Source organism: Oncorhynchus nerka, linkage group LG13 (genome assembly GCF_034236695.1).
Source record: "Oncorhynchus nerka isolate Pitt River linkage group LG13, Oner_Uvic_2.0, whole genome shotgun sequence".
Taxonomy (NCBI): domain Eukaryota; kingdom Metazoa; phylum Chordata; class Actinopteri; order Salmoniformes; family Salmonidae; genus Oncorhynchus; species Oncorhynchus nerka.
This window is the reverse complement of record NC_088408.1, coordinates 35,402,410-35,428,308: the sequence shown is the minus strand read 5'-3', so window position 1 is coordinate 35,428,308 and position 25,899 is coordinate 35,402,410. Positions and strand designations below refer to the sequence as shown.

Below are 25,899 nucleotides of genomic sequence, written 5' to 3'. Positions count from 1 at the left end.
ATTGGTTAGAGCCTGTAAGTAAGCATTTCACTGTAAGGTCTATCTATGCCTGTTGTATTCGACGCATGTGACAAATAAACTTTGATTTGACATGTCAATGTCCCGGAAAGTTGGCTTTTGTTTACTACGCCATTCTAGTCAAATATCGCATATTGAGCAGCAACTGTCCCAATTTCGGGACACTGATCCAGTAGAGTTAACATACTTAATTACCCATTTTTGGAAGGAAAACTATTTCACTCATATTGTAAGAAATTATAGGTAATATTTCATAGAAATCTGGCAAGACTGGGCAGTTACATTAAAAGAGCAAAAAGGTGTCTCTGTGGCTCAGAGGAGGGCCTCAAATTTGCTCAGAGACCGCGCCATTGGCCACGCTCCCGATTTAAGCATTGACATGGACTCAGAACATCCAATTTCATTGTTTCTCTATTAAATGTTTTAATTTTGAGTGTGAAAAACCAAAACAATCTAAAATCAGGAAAAATAAAACTGAGAACATCATTTGGGAAAATATAAAACATAATTTGGGGAGAAAATCACCGGCTTTATAGGGCCCCCCTTATTTATTAACCAGATATATTGACAGAAAACGGTGCACTTCTCTTGTACACCAAGGACCTAGGGAAGAGTTGCAGGGGAAAGGAAAAGAGAAGAATGTGCCTATTTGAAAGCTTGAAAAAAATGTGTAGCTTGCTAGAAAAGGCTGGAGACCCCTGCTATATAAAATTTTTAAAAAGTTATTCAAAGCTAAATGACCAACATTACGATAGATTGCCATAGATTTCTGTTAATTACCCAAATTACTGAAGGTTCTGGTGACTTTGGTAAATGATCAGTAGCTTTGCAACCCCAGTCTGCAGGTGTACCAGACAGACAGACAGTCTGGAGAGGATCAGAGGAGGCCTTTCAATGCACTGGAGACAGCAGCACCTCACAGTAGCCCCCTGACCCTCAGCAGCTCTCCAATAGACTCTAAACCCCTTTGGACTGTCGATTACTAACCTCACATAAAATTGTGTCATAGTGTGACTTAAAGTTTCCCTAATATCAACAGTCCATGAAGTGAGACCCAAGTTCAAAAAAGCTATGCGGACTTCCTTTCAGGTGATAGTCTCCAGTCTAAAGTTCTACAGAGGAAGATGTCTCTCATGAATAAACATCTAACTTCGTATTTTTTCATTATTAATGCTAGCACTCAGGTGGGACTGACGTGTGCGCTCTTCTTTAGCGTCTTTGTATTGCTTTACACACCACCTGGCACGCCACGCCACACAGGCATCCTTTGAAGGAGGAGGACGAAGATAACACTTACTCCAGACAGTCTCTTCCTGCTTTCTTCCCTTCTTTCTCTCTCCCTCCACTCTTCTCTTCCTCCCGGATCGCCAGAGAGTGTGCTGGCCGATGAACCCTGCCACTGAAGCAGTGCCTCCCCTCTCAGTCCGACACTATGAAATATTTCCTCTGAATCCATTTCCTTGGGATTATCTCCTCTCCGCACCCTCTCCCATCTCCTTTTAATAGTACCATAAGCAAGATAAAGGATTCCCAAATCAAATGTTCCCTGCCGCCGAAGCCTGACATCAGTTTAACTTGACTTAACCTGCCTAAATTCAATTAAATTGGAAATTGTTAGAGGGGGGTGTTTGGTCAGGGACACAGCTGTGTGTGTGTGTGTGTGTGTGTGTGTGTGTGTGTGTTCATCATTCCCACACATAGCACAGTGTCATTGATGTTATTTTCATGTTTTTTTATCTGGCCAGAGCCAAACTAGGCCTATATTTTATTCAAGATAAGGGATGCTTCGGAGGGATGATCGTTGTAAATGTGCCCTTCCAGAGATGGAGACAAGAAATTTTAAAGACGTTACCTTATCATTTATAATGGCATATTTTGAGAGCCAGGGGCACAATACCAATAAAATCATAGCAATATGATACAAAAGTGTAGTAATTATTTATTTGATTTACCAATTAGTTTGGTGACATTAGTCACTGGAGTCTTAGTGCTTGTCTTAATCTCCACATTGTGTCGTGAAAAACCTCACTAGCGTCCTTGCCGTGCCATAAAAATGATTTATATTGAACAAAAATATGAATGCAGCATGTAAAGTGTTGGTCCCATGTTTCACGAGCTGAAATTAAAGATCCCAGACATTTGTCATAGGCACAAAAAGCTTATTGCTCTCCAATTTTGGGCACACATGAGTTTACATCCCTTTTAGTGAGCATTTCTACTTTGCCAAGATAATCCATCCACATGACAGGTGTGACATATCAAGAAGCTGATTAAACAGCATGATCATTACACAGGTGCACCTTGTGCTGGGAACGATAAAAGGCCACTCTAAACGGTACAGTTTAGTCACACAACACAATGCCACAGATGACTCAAGGTTTGTAGGAATGGCAATTGGCATGCTGACTGCAGGAATGTCCACCAGAGCTGTTGCCAGAGAATTTAATGTTAATTTCTCAGACCACGTGTAACCACTGAGCCTGGCTCTCCAGTGGGTGGGCCTATGCTCTCCCAGGCCCACCTATGTGAAATCAATAGATTAGGGCCTATTTCAATTGACTGATTTCCTTAACTTTTCTCAGTATATTTTTTTATCTCCCCGGGATAGGAATATAGAGTGAAATATAATCGAAGGTCGCTGCTGTGAGTAATCTTATTTTATCCGTACAAGCCAGTGGGGTGGTGAAAACCAGCACCACAGGGGTAATAGTCCCCTCGGCCCACTCCGTATGAAGTAAATAGCTGCATTGCTCTTTTTGAATATTGACTGTACCTTCGTGTAATGTAAGCAAGTCTTAGCATACAGAACGGGTTGATTTGTTTTTCTCCAAAGGTTAACCATAATTGTATATCTGTCTTTAAATTGCAGTTCACTCGTTTCATGTCGTCACAATAGCCTCATGGGTAATATGGAGCCTCATGGAGCCTACCTAAGTGTATACAATACATTAGGAACACCTGCTCTTTCCATAACAGACGCAGACCAGGTGAATCTAGGTGAAAGCTATGATCCCTTATTGATATCACTTTTTAAATCCACTTTAATCAGTGTAGATGAAGGGGAGGAGACAGGTTAAAGAAGGATTTTTAAGCCTTGAGACAATTGACACATGGATTGTCTGTGTTCCAATCAGAGGGTGAATGGGCAAGACAAAAGATTTACAGTGCATTCGGAAAGTATTCAGACCCCTCGACTTTTTCCACATTTTGTTATGTTACAGCCTTATTCTACAATTGATTAAATAGTTTTTTCCCTAAGCACAAAACACATTTACATACTGTACGTTTCAGACCCATTACTGAGTTGAAGTACCTTTGGAACCGATTATAGTCTGACGCTACAAGCTTGGCACAACTGTATTTGGGAAGTTTCTCCCATTCTTCTCTGCAGATCTCCTCAAGCTCTATCAGGTTGGATGGGGAGTTTCGCTGCACAGCTATTTTCAGGTCTCTCCAGAGATGTTCGATCAAGGTTCCAGTCCGTCTCTGGCTGGGCCACTCAAGGACATTCAGAGACTTGTCCCGAAGCCACTCCTGCGTTGTCTTGGCTTAAGTCCTGTTGGAAGGGGAACGTTCACCCCAGTCTGAGGTCCTGAGCGCTCTGGAGCAGGTTTTCATCAAGGATCTCTCTGTACTTTGCTCTGGTCATCTTTTCCTCAATCCTGACTAGTCTCCCAGTCCCTGCCGCTGAAAATCATCCCAACAGCATGATGCTGCCACCACCATGCTTCACCGTGGGGATGGTGCCAGGTTTCCTCCAGACGTGACACTTGGCATTCAGGCCAAATAGTTCAGTCTTAGTTTCCTCAGACCAGAGAATCTTGTTTCTCAGGGTCTGAGAGTCCTTTAGGTGCCAAGCGGGCTGTCATGTTCCTTTTTACTGAGGAGAGGCTTCCGTCTGGTCACTACCATAAAGGCCTGATTAGTGGAGTGCTGCAGAGATGGTTATCCTTCTGGAAGGTTCCACAGAGGAACTCTGGAGCTCTGTCAGCGACAATTGGGTTCTTGGTCACCTCCCTGACCAAGGCCCTTCACCCCCGATTGCTCAATTTGGCTGGGCGGCCAGCTCTAGGAAAGGTATTGGTGGTTCCAAACTTCTTCGTTTTAAGAATGATGGAGGCCACTGTGTTCTCGGGAACCTTCAATGCTGCAGAAATGTTTTGGTACTCTTCCTCAGATCTGTTCCTCGACACAATCCTGTCTTAGTGCTCTACGGACAATTCCTTCGACCTCATGGCTTAGTTTTTGCTCTGACATTCACTGTCAACTGTGGGACCTTATATAGACAGGTTTGTGCCTTTCCAAATCATGTTCAATCAATTGAATTTACCGCAGGTGTACTCCAATCAAGTTGTAGAAACATCTCAAGGATGATCAATGGAAACAGGATGCACCTGAGCTCAATTTCAAGTCTCATAGCAAAGGGTCTGAATACTTATGTAAAGGTATTTCTGTTAAAAAAAATATATATGAATTTGCAAACATTCTGAAAACCTGTTTGTTTTGTCGTTGTAGGTTGTGTGTAGATTTAGGAAACAGTTTTATTTAATGCATTTTAGTATAAGGCTTTAACAAAATTTAGAAAAAGTCAAGGAGTCTGAATACTTTCTGAATTCAGTGTAATTGCCTTTGAACGGGGCATAGTAGTAGGTGCCAGGCACACCAATTTGTGTCAAGAACTGCAACGCTGCTGGGTTTTTCACACTCAACAGTTTCCCGTGGGGAAGCATTGGAGTCATCATGAGCCAGCATCCCTGTGGAATGCTTTCGACATCTTGTCAAGTCCACACCGTGATGAATTGAGGCTCTTCTGAAGGTGAAGGCGGGGTACAACTCAATATTAGGACAGTGTTCTTAATGTTTGGTGTACTCGGTGTGTACTGCAGGAGTATAGCAACGTGGTCTGGTGTTCACGTCATTTGAAATTCAACTAGTTAAATATGACTGATTTAACATGTCCAAGAAAAACATATATTTTTTAAACAGAAGTAAACATTTGCACCATATCCCTTTTCAAAAGGCAGCGCCCCCCCCCCCAAACTATCCCATCACTAGTCCCATTTACCCCACCAAGCCCATAGCAACAGTGCTGTCAGCAGCATCACCGCTTACACCTGGCAGATGGCTTATTTATTTCACCAAATGACATGTTGGACAGGTACAGAGATCAGTTGTCAATCAAAAGTGTAGTATTGTGTCACACCATGGTCTGAATCAAGGATCAGTAGTTGTGAGTGGAGCAAAACTAAGCCATGAATAGTTTTAACATATGGAAGGCTTCTGGAATTCAAAAAAATGTGAGATGTTGATTTCTGTTTAACTATACTGAACAAAAATGTCAATGCAAAGTGTTGGTCCCATGTTTCATGAGCTGAAATTTAAAAAATTACATACATTTTCCAAAAGCACAAAAAGCTTATTTCTCTCAAATTTTGTCCATAAATTTGTTTACATCCTGGTTAGTGAGCATTTCTCTTTTGCCAAGATAATCCATCCACGTGACAGGTGTGGTATATGAAGAAGCTGATCAAATAGCATGATCATTACAGAGGTGCAACTTGTGCTGGGGGCAAAATGCCACTCTAAAATGTGCCGCAGACCACGTGTAACCACGGCAGCCCAGGACCTCCACATCTAGCTTTTTCACCTGTGGGATCGTCTGAGACCAGCCACCTATACAGCTGATGAAACTGTGGGTTTGCAAAACCGAAGAATTTCTGCACAGACTGTCTGAAACCGTCTCAGGGAAGCTCATCTGCATGCTCATCGTCCTCACCAGGGTCTTGACCTGACAGCAGTTCGGCGTCGTAACTGACTTCAGTGTGCAAATGCTCACCTTTTTGATGGCTACTGGCACGCTGGAGAAGTGGGCTCTTTGCGGATTAATCCCGGTTTGAACTGTACCTGGAAGACGGCGTCTATGGCGTTGTGTGGGTGAGCAGTTTGATGATGTCAACGTTGTAAACAGAGTGCCCCATGGTGGCAGTGGGGTTATGGTATGGGCAAACATAAGCTAAGGACAACAAAGACAACTGCATTTTATCGATGGCAATTTGAATGCACAGAGTACGTGACGAGATCCCATTGTTGTGCCATTCATCCCTATTTCCTATTGCACGGCCCCATGTCGCAAGGATCTGTACAGAATTCCCGGAAGCTGAAAATGTCCCAGTTCTTCCATGGCCTGCATACTCACCAGACGTCATCCATTGAGCATGTTTGGGATACTCCGAATCGGCGTGTACGACATCCTGTTCCATTTCCCGCCAATATCCAGCAACTTCGCACAGTCATTGAAGAGTGGGGCATCATTCCACAGGCCACAATCAACAGGCTAATCAACTCTATGCAAAGGATTGCCATTGCATGAGGCAAATGGTGGTCACACCAGATACTGACTGGTTTTCTGATCCACGCCCGCCCGTACTTTTTTTTTTGTAAGGTATCTGTGACCAGCAGATACATATCTGTATTCCCAGTTGTGTGAAATTCATAGATTAAGGCCTAAGGAATTTATTTCAATTGACTGATGTCCTTATTTGAACGTAGAAATGTTTGCATGTTGCGTTTTATATTTTTGTTCAGTGTATATATATATTTTTTTAAAATGAATAGTCTGCCTGCCATTTATGTAATTCCCTGTAAACAGTTTGATCATAGGGCCCTGGTGTAGATTTGCTCTCCTCGGTTGGTGGTGATTCAGTAAGACAGGTTCTATATTTAGTACCTTAGAGTAGACGTCATGTGTTTTTTTTCCTGGGGACAAAGAGCAGGCCCAGCAAGGCCAGACTCCAGGCCTGGAGTATTAGTTCTCATAATTATAAATTAGTCTCCCTCCTCAGGGAATAATGGCTCCATTTTTATGTATCTTTTAGAATTCCCCTTTCCCTCTTTTAAAATGGCAAGCGGGAAATTACTCTCCGATCAAATTGAACTTTTAGTTCAAGCGGATGTCATCACACGAAGTTAAAGCCAGCTCTCTTTTTTTCTCCCGCCGTCTTGGTATGAAATATGGCAGCTTTAGCAGATTTACTCGTTGCGGTTCATTCTCAGGATGTACAATCCATCCCGAGAGTCTGGGGGAAAGTGGTTTGATTAATAAGCCTAGATTCCGAGTAGCCCAATTAGAGAAGCCATTGAGGTTTTTCACACAGTGACACACAGGAGCACCGCTTCATCTAGTATTGGCCGTCCCTTAAATATGAATTACAGCTGCCGTTTATAGCTCTGGCCTGATGAAACCAGGATAGCCTGAAGTTGATAGTTGATGGTATGAGGATTGGTGCCACTGGGACAAAAGGAGAGGTTCAGACTCGGATGTATGTAAGCTATTATACGTTACCTGTAATTGGATTGGCAGACAAGGTTGTTTTGGAAAACATCTCCATTTAAAGGATCACGTTCATACTTCTGCAACACGAGAAGCAACATTAACCTTAATCTTAACCTTATCTGAGTATCCTCAAAACAAAATGCCTCGAGCCACTGGGACGGTAAAACCATGTGTGTGTGTGTGTGGGCTGCTGCAGTCTCTGTGAAAGAGCCACTGGAGTAGCTGTCTAGTCCTGACAGACCCTCCTCCATCTGTGCTGTAGCTCTCCAGCAGCCAGCCGCTCTCCCAGGACACTACTCCAGGGCAATACCAGACGAGCTCCTGGAGCTACAATGATCCCCACATACCCCACCCAGCCTCCTCAGCCCCGCAGGATATAGGAGACTCGCGTGATTTAAGGAATTTAATTAAGCCCTTAACTGCGGATCTATAGCTCCCATTTCGCCTGGAGTGAGTAAGAGATATGGAGGAGAGATCAGGTTTGGAACTAAGAGCTAACAACAGGAAGCAGTAAGCCAAAGCTTCAGTATCCTTTCTGTGTTGCCCGCTGCCCCCATACAAAGGCATTGGCACCTGACTGGACTAAAGTGGAGTGTATCACAGAACCACTGTCAGTTCATTGTCCAGAAGACTGTTTGTGTTCTCTCAAGGTCCTTTCAGCCACTACGTTATGTACACAGAGCTGCACATTTGTTAGTGCCAGCCTGCGTCTCTCTTTCTTTCCCGTAAAAGGAATGGGTAGAAACCACTGAACTGGACCTAGTGCCCACAGATTCCAGACCTGAGGCAACAGTTAAACAGAGAGGAAGGAGGGAGAGGAATATGGATAGTTGGAGAGAGAGAGAGAGGTAGTAGAGTTCACTCCCTGTAATGTAAATGTAGCATTTGAACCCCACTCATCCTCGACCCTGTACCTTTAGGCTTAGCCGTGTGCTTGTTTTGGGCTCCTCTATGCTCCCTGTTGTTATTCTTCCTCGGGATTTAGATCTCATCCAAGGGCTTAGGAAGGGATTTGACACAGACCACAGGAGGGAGGGAGGCCAAAATATAGAGAGAGAGGCCAACAGAGAGAGAGGGAGGGAGGGAGAGAGGCCAACAGATAAAGGGAGGGAGAGAGCAACTAAGGGAGGTAGGATGAAAGAGAGACCAACTGAGGGAGGGAGTTGGGGGGGGATCCATTTCAGGCGCTCAGAGTGCAGTCCAGACGAGTGGTCAGGTTAAATGCAGCTCTTAAGGCATCCACATGCTTCCCAGCCAACGCAGTTCCGAAGAGTTAGTGCATATGTTATGACATTTTTACGTTTTTGTTCGTTTTGGACTTTCGTAAGGGTTTTTTCTGCAGTTCAGGAGCACTTTCGGAAGTGAATTTTGGAACCAAATTTTTATTCCCCATCATTGGTGATTGGTCAGTAGTAGGGATTCTTCAATATAGTACAGTGCATTCGGAAAGTATTCACACCCCTTCACTTTTTTTGTGTGTTGAATTTTACCCCCTTTTTCTCCCCAATTTCGTAGTATACAATTATTAGTAGTTACTATCTTGTCTCATCGCTACAACTCCCGTACGGGCTCGGGGGAGACCAAGGTCGGAAGTCATGTGTCCTCCAAAACACAACCCAACCAAGCCGCACTGCTTCTTAAGACCGTGCGCATCCAACCCGGAAGCCAGCCTCACCAATGTGTCGGAGGGAACACAGTGCACCTGGCGACCTTGGTTAGCGTGCACTGCGCCCAACCCGCCACGGGAGTCGCTGGTGCGCGATGAGACAAGGATATCCCTACCGGCCAAGCCCTCCCTAACCCGGACAACGCTAGGCCAATTGTGTGTCGCCCCCATGGACCTCCCAGTCGCGGCCGGCTGCGACAGAGCCTGGGCGCGATCCCAGAGTCTCTGGTGGCACAGCTAGCGCTGCGATGCAGTGCCCTCGACTACTGCCCACCTGGGAGCCCCCCCTTCACCTTTTCAACATTTTGTTACGTTACAGCCTTATTCTAAAATTGATTAAATAAATGTTTTTCTACACACAATACCCCATGACAAAGCGAAACCATTTTTTAAAACCATTTTTGCAAATGTATTTAAAATTAAAAACGGATACCTTATTTAAATAAGTATTCAAACCCTTTACTGTGAGACTCGAAATTCAGCTCAGGTGCATCCTGTTTCCATTGATCCTCCTTGATGTTTCTACAACTTGATTTGGAGTCTACCTGTGGTAAATTAAATTGATTGGACATGATTTGGAAAGGCACACGCCTGTCTATATAAAGTCCCACAGTGGACCAAGCCAATTAGGTTGAAATAATTGTCCCTAGAACACTGGGATTGGATTGTGTCAATGCACAGATCTGGGGAAGGGTACCCAAAACAAGACGCAGTATTGAAGGTCCCCAAGAACAGAGTGGCCTCCATCATTCTTAAACGGAAAAAAATTGGAACCACCAAGACTTCTTAGAGCTGGCCGCCCGGCCAAACTGAGCAATTGGGGGAGAAGGGCCTTGGTCAGGAAGGTGACCAAGAACCCGATGGTCACTGACTGAGCTCCAGAGTTCCTCTGTGGAGATGTGAGAACCATCTCTGCAGTACTCCACCAATAAGGTCTTTATGGTAGAGTGGCCAGACTGAAGCCACTCCTCAGTAAAAGGCACATGGGAGACTAGTCAGGATCGAGGGTAATAATGAACGGACCAAAGTACAGAGAGATCCTTGATGAAAACCTGCTCCAGAGCGCCTCAGACTGGGACGAAGGTTCACCTTCCCTTCCAACAGGACAACGACCCTAAGCACACAGCCAAGACAACGCAGGAGTGGCTTCGGGACAAGTCTCTGAATGTCCTTGAATCTCCCAGCCAGAGCCCGGACTTGAACCCAATCAAACATTTCTGGAGAGACCTGAAAATAGCTGTGCAGCGACCCTCCCCATCCAACCTGACAGCACTTAAGAGGATCTGCAGAGAAGAATGGGAAGCTTGTAGCGTCATACCCAAGAAGACTCCAGGCTGTAATCGCTACCAAAGGTGCTTCAACAAAGTACGGAGTGAATGGGTCTGAATACTTATGTATATGTGGTATTTCTGTTTTTTATCTTTAATACATTTGTAAACATTTATTTAAAAAAAAAAAAAAAGGTTTTGCTTTGCCATTGTGGGGTATCGTGTGTAGACTGAGGAAAACAAACTATTTAATCCATTTTAGAATACGGCTGTAATGTAACAATGTGGAAAAAGTCAAGGGGTCTGAAAACTTTGCGAATGCACTGTTGTCATTCAACGAGAACTTGTTTTCATGCACATTATTTTTATGGAGAAATACTGCACGTAACATCTTAGTTAGATGTAAAGTTGCGCGACTAAGATTTCCTCCACAAAACATCAAAATTAATGACATTTTTGAGGAAGTTTAAACTGGCTACGGAGTCTCGAAATGGACAAAGTACTATTGACACTTTTTCAAGCAAAGTTTTTTTAATGAAGTATGCGAGAACACTCGTTCGGTTCGCTAGCCGAGTTCGCTCGGCGCCAGCCGAACTGAAGCATGCTGACGCTTTTATAGTCTGGAGAGAGAGGACATGGCAGTGCTGGGCCACAATGCAGCCAAGAGCTCACTGTACTGTGTTGTAATGGACCATTATGGAGATGAAGGAGAGATGGCAGGCCTGTCTGCATCCACCTATCTTAACCTCATGGCTGGCTGCAGCAGGTACACCGCTGATACTGATGTCATCTGATTCTCCTCAGCTCACACACTCTTGACAAATAACCCACACACACCGTCACACAACTCACTGTCACACACGTGCATATATCCTCTCCATTCCAGGCTGTGGCAATCTGATTAAGTCTCTGGTAATGGATCTGGGCACTAACAGTCATAAACACCAATTAGGTTTTCTGACCCAGGAACAGACGCTTTCTCTCCCTTTTCTTTCCTCCCAGACATTTTGTGTGATTTTTTTTTTTCTTCTCCGGAATTTGTGTAACATGATTTAATCAGCTGTGTAATGAAAAACAAATTGTTTTGGCACAGCGTGTGGTTGAGGACGGGGGTTATTACAATACACACCCAGCTTTAAAAAGGTTGAGCAGTGTGTTCCTGGCTGCTTCTCCCTCTCCCTCTCTTCCCCTCCCTATGGCCCAGGCCACGGGAGCTGATGGATGTAGGGTCACGTTCCAAGGCCCTGTGTATTTGTGTGTGCACGTTCATGCGTTGCCTGCATGCATGAGCCTAGCATTGGGGCAGGCCCTGGATCATTAGTGATAGTGGAAGATAATTTTAGCAATAGGAATGATGACATTGGTGGCAACACTAAGACCTTATGAATACACGATGTCATCGACTGGAGACCTCTGCATTGCCTGTCTGTTTCTCTAATGAATTCCGTGCTATAGGCTGTTGGGCTTTGTCAGCCCTTTTTTGAAATACGGACCTGGAAAACCGCTTCAACCCAATTCTTGGCACGGAGAAAGGTCAAATTAGTTACACTAATGTTTATAAACAAGTTTGCTTTTCTAATGAAGTCAAAGGGATGCCAGTTCAATTTGGGAGTCTGGGTAGAGTATGTTTTACATAGCACTCACTCACGCGCACACACGCTCGCCCACACACACACTCGCACGCTCGCCCACACAGGGATATGTTTTACATAGCACTCACTCACTCACTCACTCACACACACACACACACACACACACACACACACACGCTCGCCCACACAGGGATATGTTTTACATAGCACTCACTCACTCACTCTCTCACACACACACACACACACACACACACACACTCACCCACACAGGGATATGTTTTACATAGCACTCACTCACACACACACACACACACACACACACACACACACTCACTCACTCACACAGGGATATGTTTTACATAGCACTCACTCACTCACACACACACACACACACACACGCTCGCCCACACAGGGATATGTTTTACATAGCACTCACTCACTCACACACACACACACACACACATACGCTCGCCCACACAGGGATATGTTTTACATAGCACTCACTCACACACACACACACACACACGCGCTCGCCCACACAGGGATATGTTTTACATAGCACTCACTCTCTCACACACACACACACACACACACACACGCTCGCCCACACAGGGATATGTTTTACATAGCACTCACTCACACACACACACACACACACACACACACACACACACACACACACACACACACACACACACAGGGATATGTTTTACATAGCACTCACTCACACACACACACACACACACAGGGATATGTTTTACATAGCACTCACTCACACACTCACACACACGCTCGCCCACACAGGGATATGTTTTACATAGCACTCACTCACTCACACAGGGATATGTTTTACATAGCACTCACTCACTCACACACACGCTCGCCCACACAGGGATATGTTTTACATAGCACTCACTCACTCACACAGGGATATGTTTTACATAGCACTCACACACACACACATACGCTCGCCCACACAGGGATATGTTTTACATAGCACTCACTCTCACTCACACACACACACACACACACACGCTCGCCCACACAGGGATATGTTTTACATAGCACTCACTCACTCACACAGGGATATGTTTTACATAGCACACACACACACACACACACGCTTGCCCACACAGGGATATGTTTTTGGCTCTTACCCTTTGGTCCCTCCAGCCCAGCTGTACTAGCCAAAACTGATTCATGCAGTGATAATGACAGAAATCTCCCAGTGCTCTGTCTCTCACACAAAAGCTAGAATAACAAAAGTGACACTAGTTATTATTTGGGGAGTCAATGATTACACCCCATTAGCAGGCTGAAATATGGTTAGTCCTAATACACACACTGGCCCATCAGGGTGACTCAGGAAGCGATATCACACAGGAAGCAGGGTAACAGAAAGAATTTAGAAGGGCAGCTCTGACCCGGGCCTGCTGTTTAAAAACTATCAGGCAGCCCAGATACACATTGTGGTGGACATTTTTATATCACACACACTGTGGACAGATAGTATCGGAGGAGTAATGTGTGGTCTTTTAAGTTAAGTTAATTTGGTGTGATGTTAAAACAGATGAGTACTACATCTAAAGTTACATTCCTAAGACCGGAGGAAGGTTTTGACCCCACTGACGTGTGTAGGGTTGACGTAAGTTAGCAGGTTTATGGAGGCGTGAGCTCTCTAGGGAATGTTTGTGTGGTGGGGTTTTGACTGAGGTTAATGTTTTGACTGAGGTAAGTGTTTTATGTTCTCTTCCTGTGCAGTGATGTTTGGTGGACCCGAGGTTTGGTAGAATTGTGTTTGGTGTTCTATGCAGTAACAGTGTTGTTTGGAGAAGCTGACTTAATGAGCTGCGTTGTCTTGTTGTCGCTGCAGTGGCATCGGGAGGAACTGGCCGTGGGCGTCTGGAGGCAGCAGCATCCTGGCGGAGTACGGCACCCTGCACCTGGAGTTCATGCACCTCTCCAAGCTGTCAGGGAACCCAGCCTTCGCAGAGAAGGTGAGAGCTTGGGAGCCACAGCCCATTCCATTCCAGTGCATTAACACCAAGTGTAACTGAAGCACTCAGCCAGCCTGATGATGGGGTTATTCATAGCGGTGACCTTGATTACTATTCATGTTAACGCCTGTTCTGCAGGTAAATGCCTTCTTTCCGCTCTGAGCCACCGGCCTCTCTCTCTCTCTTATGCCTCCCTTAACTGCCGTTCCTGCAGTAAGGCAATTTAAAGTGCATTACTGTGCCGTGCTGCTGGAAGATTAGGCGGCCATGAGGTATTTGCAGGGAGAAAGTAGAAACTCTTTTCTTCCTCCTCCTAGGTCATGAACATCCGGAAGGTTCTGAATCGACTGGATAAGCCCCAGGGACTGTACCCCAACTATTTGAACCCTAACAGCGGACAGTGGGGACAACGTAAGTCCCCCTCATCCCTCTCTCATCTCACCCCTCTCCTGTCTCATTCCTATCTCCCCTCTCACCCTTTTCTCCCCTCATTCATCTCATCCCTTCCACCTCCCTCTGCATCACTGTTTAACCATCTCTCCTATCTTCCATCTTGCCCAGCCTTCTCTCTTTTCACCTCTCTCATCCCTCTCTTCCATCTCACCCCTTTCCCTTTCCATTAGAGGTTCACCAGTGGCTGTCAATCGATGTTCCGCAGCCTGTAATTATCAAGGTATTTACAGCTGGGAGAGCCACTTCAGTTCAATATGAGCACTTCTGATTGAGTGGGCTGTGCATTAGAAGATTATGTAACTTAATGCTGCCCAGGGGGTGAGGGACATCAGGGAGAAATAAGTATCTGTGGCTAATGACAGTACTTAAACATGGTGAATACTGCCAGTAAAGTTAATTAGTCCTCTCTCGCTACAGTTCGGTCGTGATACCTCCACACAATACTACTCAAACTCTCCTGCTTCTTTGACTCAAGTCAACAGTTCAGTACCCCCATCCCTTGTATGGAGCAACTTCTGCTTTGACATTACCCAGCTCCAGCCAAGCCACCTCTTGACAAAACAAGCTTCAGACCCAAGAATTGCCTGGTCGTTAATCTACGGCACAGTGAGGTGGCTGGGGAGAGGCGGTGGTGGGATGCAGTAACCCTGCAGTGTGTCCGTGCTCAGACAGCCCTGTGCCCAGCAGACAGCAGCTTGTGTGGATCCCTTCTCAAATTATTGTGTTTGTCTCTGAGCCACACAAAAGGTTAATGAGATGCACAGACCAGACCAGTCCCTAGCTCAGCCATATGCTGCTGGCTGTAGCATCCTGATGGACCCACTGCAATCTCTATCACACACACACACACACATTAATTTGAATGCATATCTTCGCTGTTTTGTTTGTTTTGCTATTCTGTGCGATACCTCCCCCCTCCCACTGTGTGTGTGTGTGTGTGTGTGTGTGTGTGTGTGTGTGTGTGTGTGTGTGTGTGTGTGTGTGACCCTCTGTAATTGAATGGCCCCTCTACGCCCTCGCTGAAATGTCACGACGGATGAATACTCATACTAACTGTCTGTGTGTTTGTCTCTGCTGTAGTCCTGGTCAGGGGGGTCAGAGAGGGTTCAGCGCTAATGACTAACCGCTGTGCATCCAGCCCCTGGGTCAAACTGGGTGGAGAGGATCAATGGAAGAGGAGGGCAGCCGCCCGGCTTGTTTCTCATTCTCTCTGACAACTTGATCCATCCCACAGGGTTTTTTTTTTTCGTACAGTTTACAGCTCCATAATTTAGTGGAGCATAGGTGGTGTTGACATCAGGTCACCCAGCTGAGTGATGTAGTGACCCAGGCCAGGGTGTAGTGAGGTGGGGGTGCTGTCAGAGTCCTGTGTCTCTCTGGATGACTCTACATCGTTGGGTCTTTGAAAAAGCACTTCTTAAGTCCCGTGTAGTAGTATTATTATAATTATCATTACAAGTAGCTATTCTGATGGGAGCCAGCCAAGTGAGTGAGAGAGTGGCTCTGTGAATTGCTGACTGACTAGGGGAAAGTAGCTGTACTACACCAGTAATGCCAAACCAAGCCTTAGAGAACACAGAGAAGGTTCCAAGACAAACATTGCTAAAGGCACCTCTAAAAGTGTTTGTGGTCTACATGGTCAGTGTTAGCTGGAAGAAGAATTTCCAACTAGAAGAAAAACAACTCCATTGACAAATAGCCTGAAGTATAGGAATGCTAATGTTGGCTGTGACAAAAATGTAAAGCCATTTTTTTTTTTTTTAGGTTCGCACCAGAACCATTTGCCACCTGAGGATATTTTACATAAAGGTCACTTGTGATCTGTATTTACTGGTAGAGTAGACCTGAGGGGGATGTCATAGAAAAGGTCTTTCCATTCTCAGTGTTTCTCTGTCAAGGTACAGACGGCCTCTCAAAGCTCTGGTGATGCTGTTGTAGTTGATGTTTCAATACAAACCATCAGTACAGTGTCCCTTAGAGCCACGTATCTGGCAGTCACATCTTCTTGTATGTGTGGAGCTGCCTATGACATGGCCCACAGACATGACGGACATCGCATCAAACCAATGGCATAGACCGCAGACATGACTGTCATCCTATCACACCAATAACATGGCTTACAGTGATGAGGACATCCCACCCTTAGGGAGTGAATATTATTTACAGTATATTAAGGGGTACATGGAGGTAATATTTTACCTAGACTTCCCTGAGCGTTTGGGGGAAAAAACACGTTAACCTCCCCTACAAAATGGTCATTAAAACCAAATAGCAGGGAATATTAAATCCCTTATTAGGAGGCTATAATTGTTGCAGTTTAAAATTCTATCAAATCAGTGGTTGAAATCGCCTGCTGTATTCATACCATATTCATGTTATCCGCAAAAAGGAGGCCTTAACTAATGTAACAGTTAAGGGCCGTCCGTCCACACCAAGGACTATAACGAACTGCGTTGGCGAACATCCACACTAGAGGAAAGTGTATCGTTCCGCAGTATCCTGCACCAGTCGATCAGTATCCTACACCCGTCGATCAGTATCCTACACCCGTCGATCAGTATCCTACACCCGTCGATCAGTATCCTACACCTGTCGATCAGTATCCTACACCAGTCGATCAGTATCCTACACCAGTCGATCAGTATCCTACACCAGTCGATCAGTATCCTACACCTGTCGATCAGTATCCTACACCTGTCGATCAGTATCCTACACCTGTCGATCAGTATCCTACTATCCTACACCTGTCGATCAGTATCCTACTATCCTACACCCGTCGATCAGTATCCTACACCCGTCGATCAGTATCCTACACCCGTCGATCAGTATCCTACACCCGTACACCCGTCGATCAGTATCCTACACCCGTCGATCAGTATCCTACACCCGTCGATCAGTATCCTACACCTGTCGATCAAAGCATCCTACTGCGACGCTGTAGGCCTATTCATAAAGTGGTAACACAGACCATTCAGTGCTTCAGGGTGTGTTCATCGTCATAGTGACAACTGCAAATAACACTTCAGTGTAGGCTACATGTAGTTTAATGACAAGTATAATATATTAACTGGCATTTTAATGAAATGTAGATATTCAACAATAAACACTGTTTAGCCTGCTATTGCTTGCCTTGCCATGCTATTGCTTGCCTTGCCATGTCATTGCTTGCCTGTCTTGCCATGTCATTGCTTGCCTGTCTTGCCATGTCATTGCTTGCCTGTCTTGCCATGTCATTGCTTGCCTGTCTTGCCATGTCATTGCTTGCCTGTCTTGCCATGTCATTGCTTGCCTGTCTTGCCATGTCATTGCTTGCCTGTCTTGCCATGTCATTGCTTGCCTTGCCATGTCATTGCTTGCCTTGCCATGGCATTGCTTGCCTTGCCATGTCATTGCTTGCCTGTCTTGCCATGTCATTGCTTGCTTGTCTTGCCATGTCATTGCTTGCTTGTCTTGCCATGTCATTGCTTGCTTGTCTTGCCATGTCATTGCTTGCTTGTCTTGCCATGTCATTGCTTGCTTGTCTTGCCATGTCATTGCTTGCTTGCCTTGCCATGTCATTGCTTGCTTGCCTTGCCATGTCATTGCTTGCTTGCCTTGCCATGTCATTGCTTGCCTTGCCATGTCATTGCTTGTCTTGCCATGTCATTGCTTGCCTTGCCATGGCATTGCTTGCCTTGCCATGGCATTGCTTGCCTTGCCATGGCATTGCTTGCCTTGCCATGTCATTGCTTGTCTTGCCATGTCATTGCTTGTCTTGCCATGTCATTGCTTGCCTTGCCATGTCATTGCTTGTCTTGCCATGTCATTGCTTGCCTTGCCATGTCATTGCTTGCCTTGCCATGTCATTGCTTGCCTTGCCATGTCATTGCTTGCCTGTCTTGCCATGTCATTGCTTGCCTGCCTTGCCATGTCATTGCTTGCCTGCCTTGCCATGTCATTGCTTGCCTGCCTTGCCATGTCATTGCTTGCCTTGCCATGTCATTGCTTGTCTTGCCATGTCATTGCTTGTCTTGCCATGTCATTGCTTGCCTTGCCATGTCATTGCTTGCCTTGCCATGTCATTGCTTGCCTTGCCATGTCATTGCTTGTCTTGCCATGTCATTGCTTGCCTGTCTTGCCATGTCATTGCTTGCCAGTCTTGCCATGTCATTGCTTGCCTGTCTTGCCATGTCATTGCTTGCCTGTCTTGCCATGTCATTGCTTGCCTGTCTTGCCATGTCATTGCTTGCCTGTCTTGCCATGTCATTGCTTGCCTGTCTTGCCATGTCATTGCTTGCCTGTCTTGCCATGTCATTGCTTGCCTGTCTTGCCATGTCATTGCTTGCCTGTCTTGCCATGTCATTGCCTGTCTTGCCATGTCATTGCTTGCCTTGCCATGTCATTGCTTGCCTTGCCATGTCATTGCTTGTCTTGCCATGTCATTGCTTGCCTTGCCATGTCATTGCTTGCCTTGCCATGTCATTGCTTGCCTGCCTTGCCATGTCATTGCTTGCCTGCCTTGCCATGTCATTGCTTGCCTGTCTTGCCATGTCATTGCTTGCCTGTCTTGCCATGTCATTGCTTGCCTGTCTTGCCATGTCATTGCTTGCCTGTCTTGCCATGTCATTGCTTGCCTGTCTTGCCATGTCATTGCTTGCCTTGTTGCTCAAGTGGTTTGTAAGTGATTTCCATTTTTCTAATGGATGTCAATTATTTTGGCTCTTTTTCACTGTGCACATCACTGTCTATCCTGTGCAACCATTCAATACATCATCACTGGCCAGTGATACACTCTAGCCGCAACTTTCCCCGGTGTGCATTTTCTACGCTGTAGGCATTCAGCAATTAGCAAGACCAAACCTGCTTCTCTCCACGAAAGCCTATTAGGTCTAGTATTAAAATACATCTAATATAGAATTTTGTAGCCTATAGATTTTCCTGGGATTTTCCGAGAGGAAGACTAGCGGAGAGTCTTGCATCCGTAGCCTATAGACTATTGCACAGTGAATAGCTGGAAGAGATGCGCTAGAGTTGTGTAGCCAAAGACGCTAAATATTAGCTAGATACACAACATGATCAAAAGTATATGGACATACTCGTCGAACATCTCATTCCAAAATCATGGGCATTAATATGGAGTTGGTCCCCCATTTTGCTGCTATAACAGCCTCCACTCTTCTGGGAAGGCTTTCTACTAGATGTTGGAACATGCTGCGGGGACTTGCTTCCATTCAGCCTCGAGCATTAGTGAGGTCAGGCACGGATGTTGGGCGATTAGGCCTGGCTCGCTGTCGGCATTCCAATTCATCCCAAAGGTGAACGATGAGCTTGAGGTCAAGGCTCTACGAGCCAATCAAGTTATTCCACACAGATCTCGACAAACCATTTCTGTATGGACTTTGCATTGTGCGCGGGGGCATTGTCATGCTGAAACAGGAAAGGGCCTTTCCCCAAACTGTTGCCACAAAGTTGGAAGCACAGAATTGTCTAGAATGTAATAGTATGCTGTAGCGTTAAGATTTCCGTCCACTGGAACTAAGGGGCCTAGCCCGAACCATGAAAAACAGCCCAGACCATTTTTCCTCCTCCACCAAACTTTGGGGTTGGCACTATGCATTGGGGCAATCCGCCAAACCCGGATTCGTCCGTCAGACTGCCAGATGGTGAAGCGTGATTCATCACTCCAGTGAACGCATTTCCACTGCTCCAGAGTCCAATGGCGACGAGCTTTACACCACTCCAGCCAACACTTGGCATTACCCATGGTGATCTTAGGCTTGTGTGCGGCTGCTCGGCCATGGAAACCCATTTCATGAAGCTCCCGACAAACAGTTCTTGTGCTGACGTTGCTTCCAGAGGCAGTTTGGAACTCGGTAGTGAGTGTTGAAACTGAGGACAGTCGATTTTTACATGCTTCAGCACTCGGCGGTCCCGTTCTGTGGGCTTCTGTGGCCTACCACTTCGCGGCTGAGTCATTGTTGCTCCTAGACGTTTCCACGTCACAATAGCTGCACTTACAGTTGACCGGAGCAGATTTATATGAAATGACAGGCAGCTAGGATAAACAGCCTAGGATCAACAAGAAACCCTTACATTATTGTGAAAATAACTTTTCACGAGTTGTCGTCCTTAAGTATGTGTGCAACGCCATGCTTGTTGATTTTTGGTGCTTTCAAGAGAACTGGGAACTCAAATCATGACTTCAGTGGTCTTCAGGTCAGAGCTTTCGAAAGATGCCAGCGTTTCCGACTTTGAATTCAGAGTTGTGTGTGTGTGTGTGTGTGTGTGTGTGTGTGTGTGTGTGTGACCAACGTCCAATTCAGTAAGTCAATCCCAAAATGCTGACATTTTAATTGATTACAAATGACATGACCCTCCTTCAACCTAGCTTCCTTTCCTGATGAAAACTGGGTGGGAACTGATCTCCAGTCCAATCAGACTGCAGGACTGCAAGACAGTGTGATGTCTGAGTCCTCAGTTCGCAGGCAGTTTAATTTGTCCCTGTCCCTTGTCAATCAGATAGAGCCATGATCAGATCCTTGACCTTGTGTTCCCTCTCTGACCTGCTGTTAACCCCTGTGGCATTGACCCCAGTCAGCAAGGAAATACAGTCCTTATGAGGGCAAGGCCACACTTCACTACAAACTCTTCCTGGAGCTCTGTCCCTTTTATTACTGCTGACGTCTAATCTATATCCCCCAAACAAGGCTTTGGCTGTTAATGACATATACATATGTATGAGGGGGCATGACAATCACTATGATGAACAGCGGCTTGGCTTGACTGAGGCTCTCTCCCAGACCCTGGAGACTCATTCCTCACAGAGAGTGAAGTGGACAGGAGAGCACATCACCCGGCACAGCCCCACACCTCACTGACTATCACAGGGACTGTCTCTCTTTTATACCCGGCTGTGGTATCGCTGCTGCTCCCTGCACAGCTCAGTCGGTACTCACAGTGACCGGGGACGTGCCGGGGGGGGGACCTGATAAACTCATCAGAATGCCAATCTCCCCCTTGCAGACATCTTCCATACATCAGCCATCAAAGGAGACTAATCCCATTACTCCTGTAGCTTTGTTGGGCTCTGTTTGAAAAGGTGTCCCCGTCCCCTTGGCCAGGCCTATGCCAGACACGTCCCTTTGTCACTGAGGTTCGGAGGCTGAGCAGGTATTAAGGGGCCATCTTCCTGTGTAAACAGCCTCGGGTGCTGAGATGGCCGCCATCATTGGGCCATTCATCATCCTGAGGTTAGGCAGGCCACTGAGGAGGGAGGGCTGCTGCTGGCAAGATGAGATAGGTAAATTAAGCCTGGCATGACGCTCATCTTTCGTGTTGTCTCTGTCCTGTAGATCATGTGTCAGTGGGCGGCCTGGGAGACAGCTTCTATGAGTACCTGCTCAAGGCTTGGCTGATGTCAGACAAGACGGACGAGGAGGGCAAGAAGCTCTACTATGACGCTCTGCAGGTAAACCCTCAAGACACCTTACCTAGCCTACACACCTCTCCTCTCTTCTCTCCCGTCCTCTCCTCTCCCCCACTCCCATCCCATCCTCCCCACCCCACTCCCCTCTGCTCCTCTTCTCCTACTCATCCTTTCTTCTCTCCTACTGAGATTTAATGGCTACAGTACCCGTGCATTCCGAAGCGCTGACTAAACCTTTTCACAAGGCTCTTTTGACCTCCATTGAAAGCTTCTTTTGTCAACGCGATAACAACAGTTGGAGTTCTTAAATGACTGAACAGTCCGAGTCGGAAAGCAGTACCAGTTGTGTGGGTTGCTATGTGAAAGCAAGACGTGCTACGCCAGGCAGGGGTTATCTCTGAGTGTGAAGTACTAACTGCACTCCACAGAAGCTGGAGGAGCGAGTAAGTGGGGTTGGAGGAAGCTTTCAGTGGATGGGGGTCAACCAGAATCAGAGCTCTATCTGGTGAGATGTGCTCTGAATGCTGCTAGCCAAATTCTCTGTTTCATTAGAGCCAAGCCTCCTGTCCTGTTGGAGATAATAATGTTGTTCTCCGTACGGAGGTCTACAAGGACCCAGACTGCTCCAGGATATTACCCTCCCTCCATTCCACTCCCAGCCAGCCTTGTTTCCCCACCACAACTGCCTACCTACCAACCCGCTTGTCTGCCATCCACCTGGGCGAGACACCACAAGCAGGTCACCCACAGCGAGAGGGTCCCTATTGCCATGCCAAGCCATCCTCCATTTGGGTCAGACAGCCTGAAAGGCAGCTGGTTAGGAACAGACTCTGTTCACTTATTAATGGCTCCTTGGCATCTTCGCCTCAGCGCCGGCCCAGCCTACATGCTCTCTATCCCCCCGATGAGAAACGAAGCAGCCAGTGCTGAACAAGATGTGCCGCTGCCTGCCTCTGTCCAGCTCTGTTTGTTCTCGAAGCACTAGTAGTCTGAGGCTGAGATTGAAGGAAATGGCCTGAGATTTTTTTTATTTCTTCTCAGCAGGAAAAGGCTGGGCTGTTGCTAAACAGGATATAGGCTGCCTTTTAAAGAGACCAAAGGAAATGAAATAACCAGTTTAGGAGAATATTAATCGGCTGATTTTCTGTGGCGGAACACGCCAGGCAATGCCCACCCGCATATAGACGGCCCCATTTACGTGATGGGTCACACACTACAAAAGCACAGATCTGAATTATCTTTTAAAAATGTAATTGCTTTCGGGAGATTTGCAATATTACATTTTCTTGGGTTTTCCCTCGGCAGGAGAAAAGCAAACTCAATGAATATGAAAATAAATGTGCCAAATGAAGCGATGAACAACGAGGCGCATCAGAGAATGCACCTGAGATAGTATAGCGTTTGAAGCTGCCGTCGACTCGCTGCACATATTTATTCCATATGTTAAAAGGCAGGATTTTTACTCTCTCATCGGTAATGGCCGTGTAATAACCGTGTGTTGTCTGTCAGTTGTGATCTTACTGTATTGGACACCTGCTGTGTGGCTAGCGGGAGATACAGGCCGTCGTTTTGAATCATTTGTGATCCTCCTGGTGTCGTGTCTCGCCGTGGATGAAACGCAGCCCGCCATTCCAGAATGTCTCGGGATAAAGTGGCCCTCCCGTCTACAGTAAAAGCCAGGGACAAATAGGAGCAGCGTTCTGTGTCCACGCCACACAAGCAAATACATAATACTGGCCACCAGCTGGGACCCCTGGTTTTCAAACAACATCCGTTTTATCAAGGTTAACAATGCTGTTTGGGTGGTATTTATTCATGTTCCACTCCATTTGTAGTGGGAAGGGCCCCGGTCTGGGACTCGGGTTGGATGGACGGCTCACCTGTATGCTGTTCTTGTCATTGTCCTCCAGGCCATTGAGACCAGTCTGATGAGGAAGTCCAGCGGTGGACTGACGTACATCGCTGAGTGGAAGGGCGGCCTGCTGGAGCACAAGATGGGTCACCTGACGTGCTTCGCCGGAGGCATGATCGCCCTGGGGGCCGACGGAGCTCCCGAGGACAAGACGGGTCACCAGATGGAGCAGGCCGCAGAGATCGCCCGCACCTGCCACGAGTCCTACGCCCGCACCAGTGAGTCTGACTGACCCCCTCATCTGGGGCACACCAGTGTCCCTGTCTCCCTCTACAGCAGGGGTAGGCTAAGAAGCTCTTCCTCTCCCTCTACAGCAGGGGTAGGCTAAGAAGCTCTTCCTCTCCAGCAGGGGTAGGCTAAGAAACTCTTCCTCTCCCTCTCCAGCAGGGGTAGGCTAAGAAACTCTTCCTCTCCCTCTCCAGCAGGGGTAGGCTAAGAAACTCTTCCTCTCCCTCTACAGCAGGGGTAGGCTAAGAAACTCTTCCTCTCCATCTACAGCAGGGGTAGGCTAAGAAACTCTTCCTCCCAGGTGAGGTGATATTAGTTCTGAAGCCCAGACAAAAGGAGGTGTAGGACTCAACCACAGCTCACACTCACTCTTTCTCTCACACACACACACCCCACACACCCCTCTTTAGAGCAAGCCAGTGTGAAATGAAAGATTAATGAGCGCTGAGCCTGTTTTCTCTCTGAGGCCAGAGGGGCTGCTGGGTAAGTAGAGCGTAGTGCCAGCCAGGTTAAAATCTTTAGTTATTTTTTTATATATTTTTGTTTTGCTCATCACCTTCTCCTAGACCTGGTTGGAGTTTTTCACCATGTTGTCTTCTTCCTTGCTTCCCCCTCTTCCAGCCCTGAAGTTGGGCCCAGAGGGGTTCAGGTTTGACGGTGGCGTGGAGGCCATCGCCACACGGCAGAACGAGAAGTACTTCATCCTGAGGCCTGAGGTCATTGAGACCTACATGTACATGTGGAGGTTCACCCACGACCCCAAGTACAGAGAGTGGGGCTGGGAGGCTGTGCAGGTGAGAACTATCATCCTTCAGAATTATCCCACCACAGTCCTATCTGTCATGTTTGTTTTCATCCTGTCCCCTCCTAGCCTCCACTGAGAAGAGACTCTTCCTCTTAGAACTTTGACAGTGAATTTAACATTTTTAATTTGACCTTTATTTAACTAGACAAGTCAGTTAACCTGTCTAGGACCCCCGCAACAGCCAGTGAAAGTGCAGGGCGCCAAATTCAAAACAACAAAAATCTCATAATTAAAATTCCTCAAGCATACAAGTATTTTACACCATTTTAAAGATGCAATTCTTGTTAATCCAGCCACAGTGTCTGATTTCAAAAAGGATTTACAGCGAAAGCACCACAAACGATTGTTAGGTCACCACCAAGCCACAGAAAAGCACAGCCATTTTTTCCAGCCAAAGAGAGGAGTCACAAAAAGCAGAAATAGAGAAAATGAATCACTAACCTTTGATCTTCATCACAACATACACAATACATGTATGTTTTGTTTGATGAAGTTCATATTTATATAAAAAAAATCTGAGTTTACAGATTTTTTAAATTATTTTTTAAAATGTATTTTACCCCAATTTTGTGGTATCCAATTGTTAGTAGTTACTATCTTGTCTCATTGCTCCAACTCCCGTACGGGCTCGGGAGAGACTAAGGTCGAAAGCCATGCGTCCTCCGAAACACAACCCAACCAAGCCGCACTGCTTCTTAACACAGCGCGCATCCAACCCGGAAGCCAGCTGCACCAATGTGTCAGAGGAAACATTGTGCACCTGGTGACCTGGTTAGCGCACTGAGGCCGGCCCACCACAGGAGTCACTGGTGCGCGATGAGACAAGGATATCCCTTACGGCCAAACCCTCCCTAACCCGGACGACGCTAGGCCAATTGTGCGTCACACCACGGACCTCCTGGTCGCGGCCGGCTGCGACAGAGCCTTGGCGCGAACCCAGAGTCTCTGGTGGCACAGCGAGCACTGCAATGTGCCCTAGACCACTGCGCCACCCGGGAGGCCCTCAAGATATGACTTTTATACATGGAACTTTAGATAAACTTCTCCTTAATGCAACCGCTGTGTCAGATTTCAAAGAAACTTTACGGAGAAACCATGCAATAATCTGAGTACAGCCTTTAGACAACAAACAGCCATAAAGATACCCGCCATATTGGGTAGTCAACATTACTCAGAAATAGCATTTTAAATATTCACTTACCTTTTGATCTTCATCAGAATG

At 46.4% G+C, this 25,899-nt stretch overlaps 1 protein-coding gene across 1 annotated transcript in view; it reads left to right on the top strand.

Annotated features, from left to right (window-relative positions):
• The window catches only part of LOC115139444 (mannosyl-oligosaccharide 1,2-alpha-mannosidase IA-like), a 158,477-nt gene that overhangs the window by 122,540 nt on the left and 10,038 nt on the right, over nucleotides 1-25,899 (top strand). Inside the window, exons 6-10 of the mRNA XM_029676818.2 lie at nucleotides 13,751-13,874; nucleotides 14,192-14,285; nucleotides 21,659-21,774; nucleotides 23,643-23,862; nucleotides 24,494-24,666. Of these exons, the coding sequence (XP_029532678.2) occupies nucleotides 13,751-13,874; nucleotides 14,192-14,285; nucleotides 21,659-21,774; nucleotides 23,643-23,862; nucleotides 24,494-24,666 (727 nt within the window). The remainder of the gene's footprint in view (nucleotides 1-13,750; nucleotides 13,875-14,191; nucleotides 14,286-21,658; nucleotides 21,775-23,642; nucleotides 23,863-24,493; nucleotides 24,667-25,899) is intronic.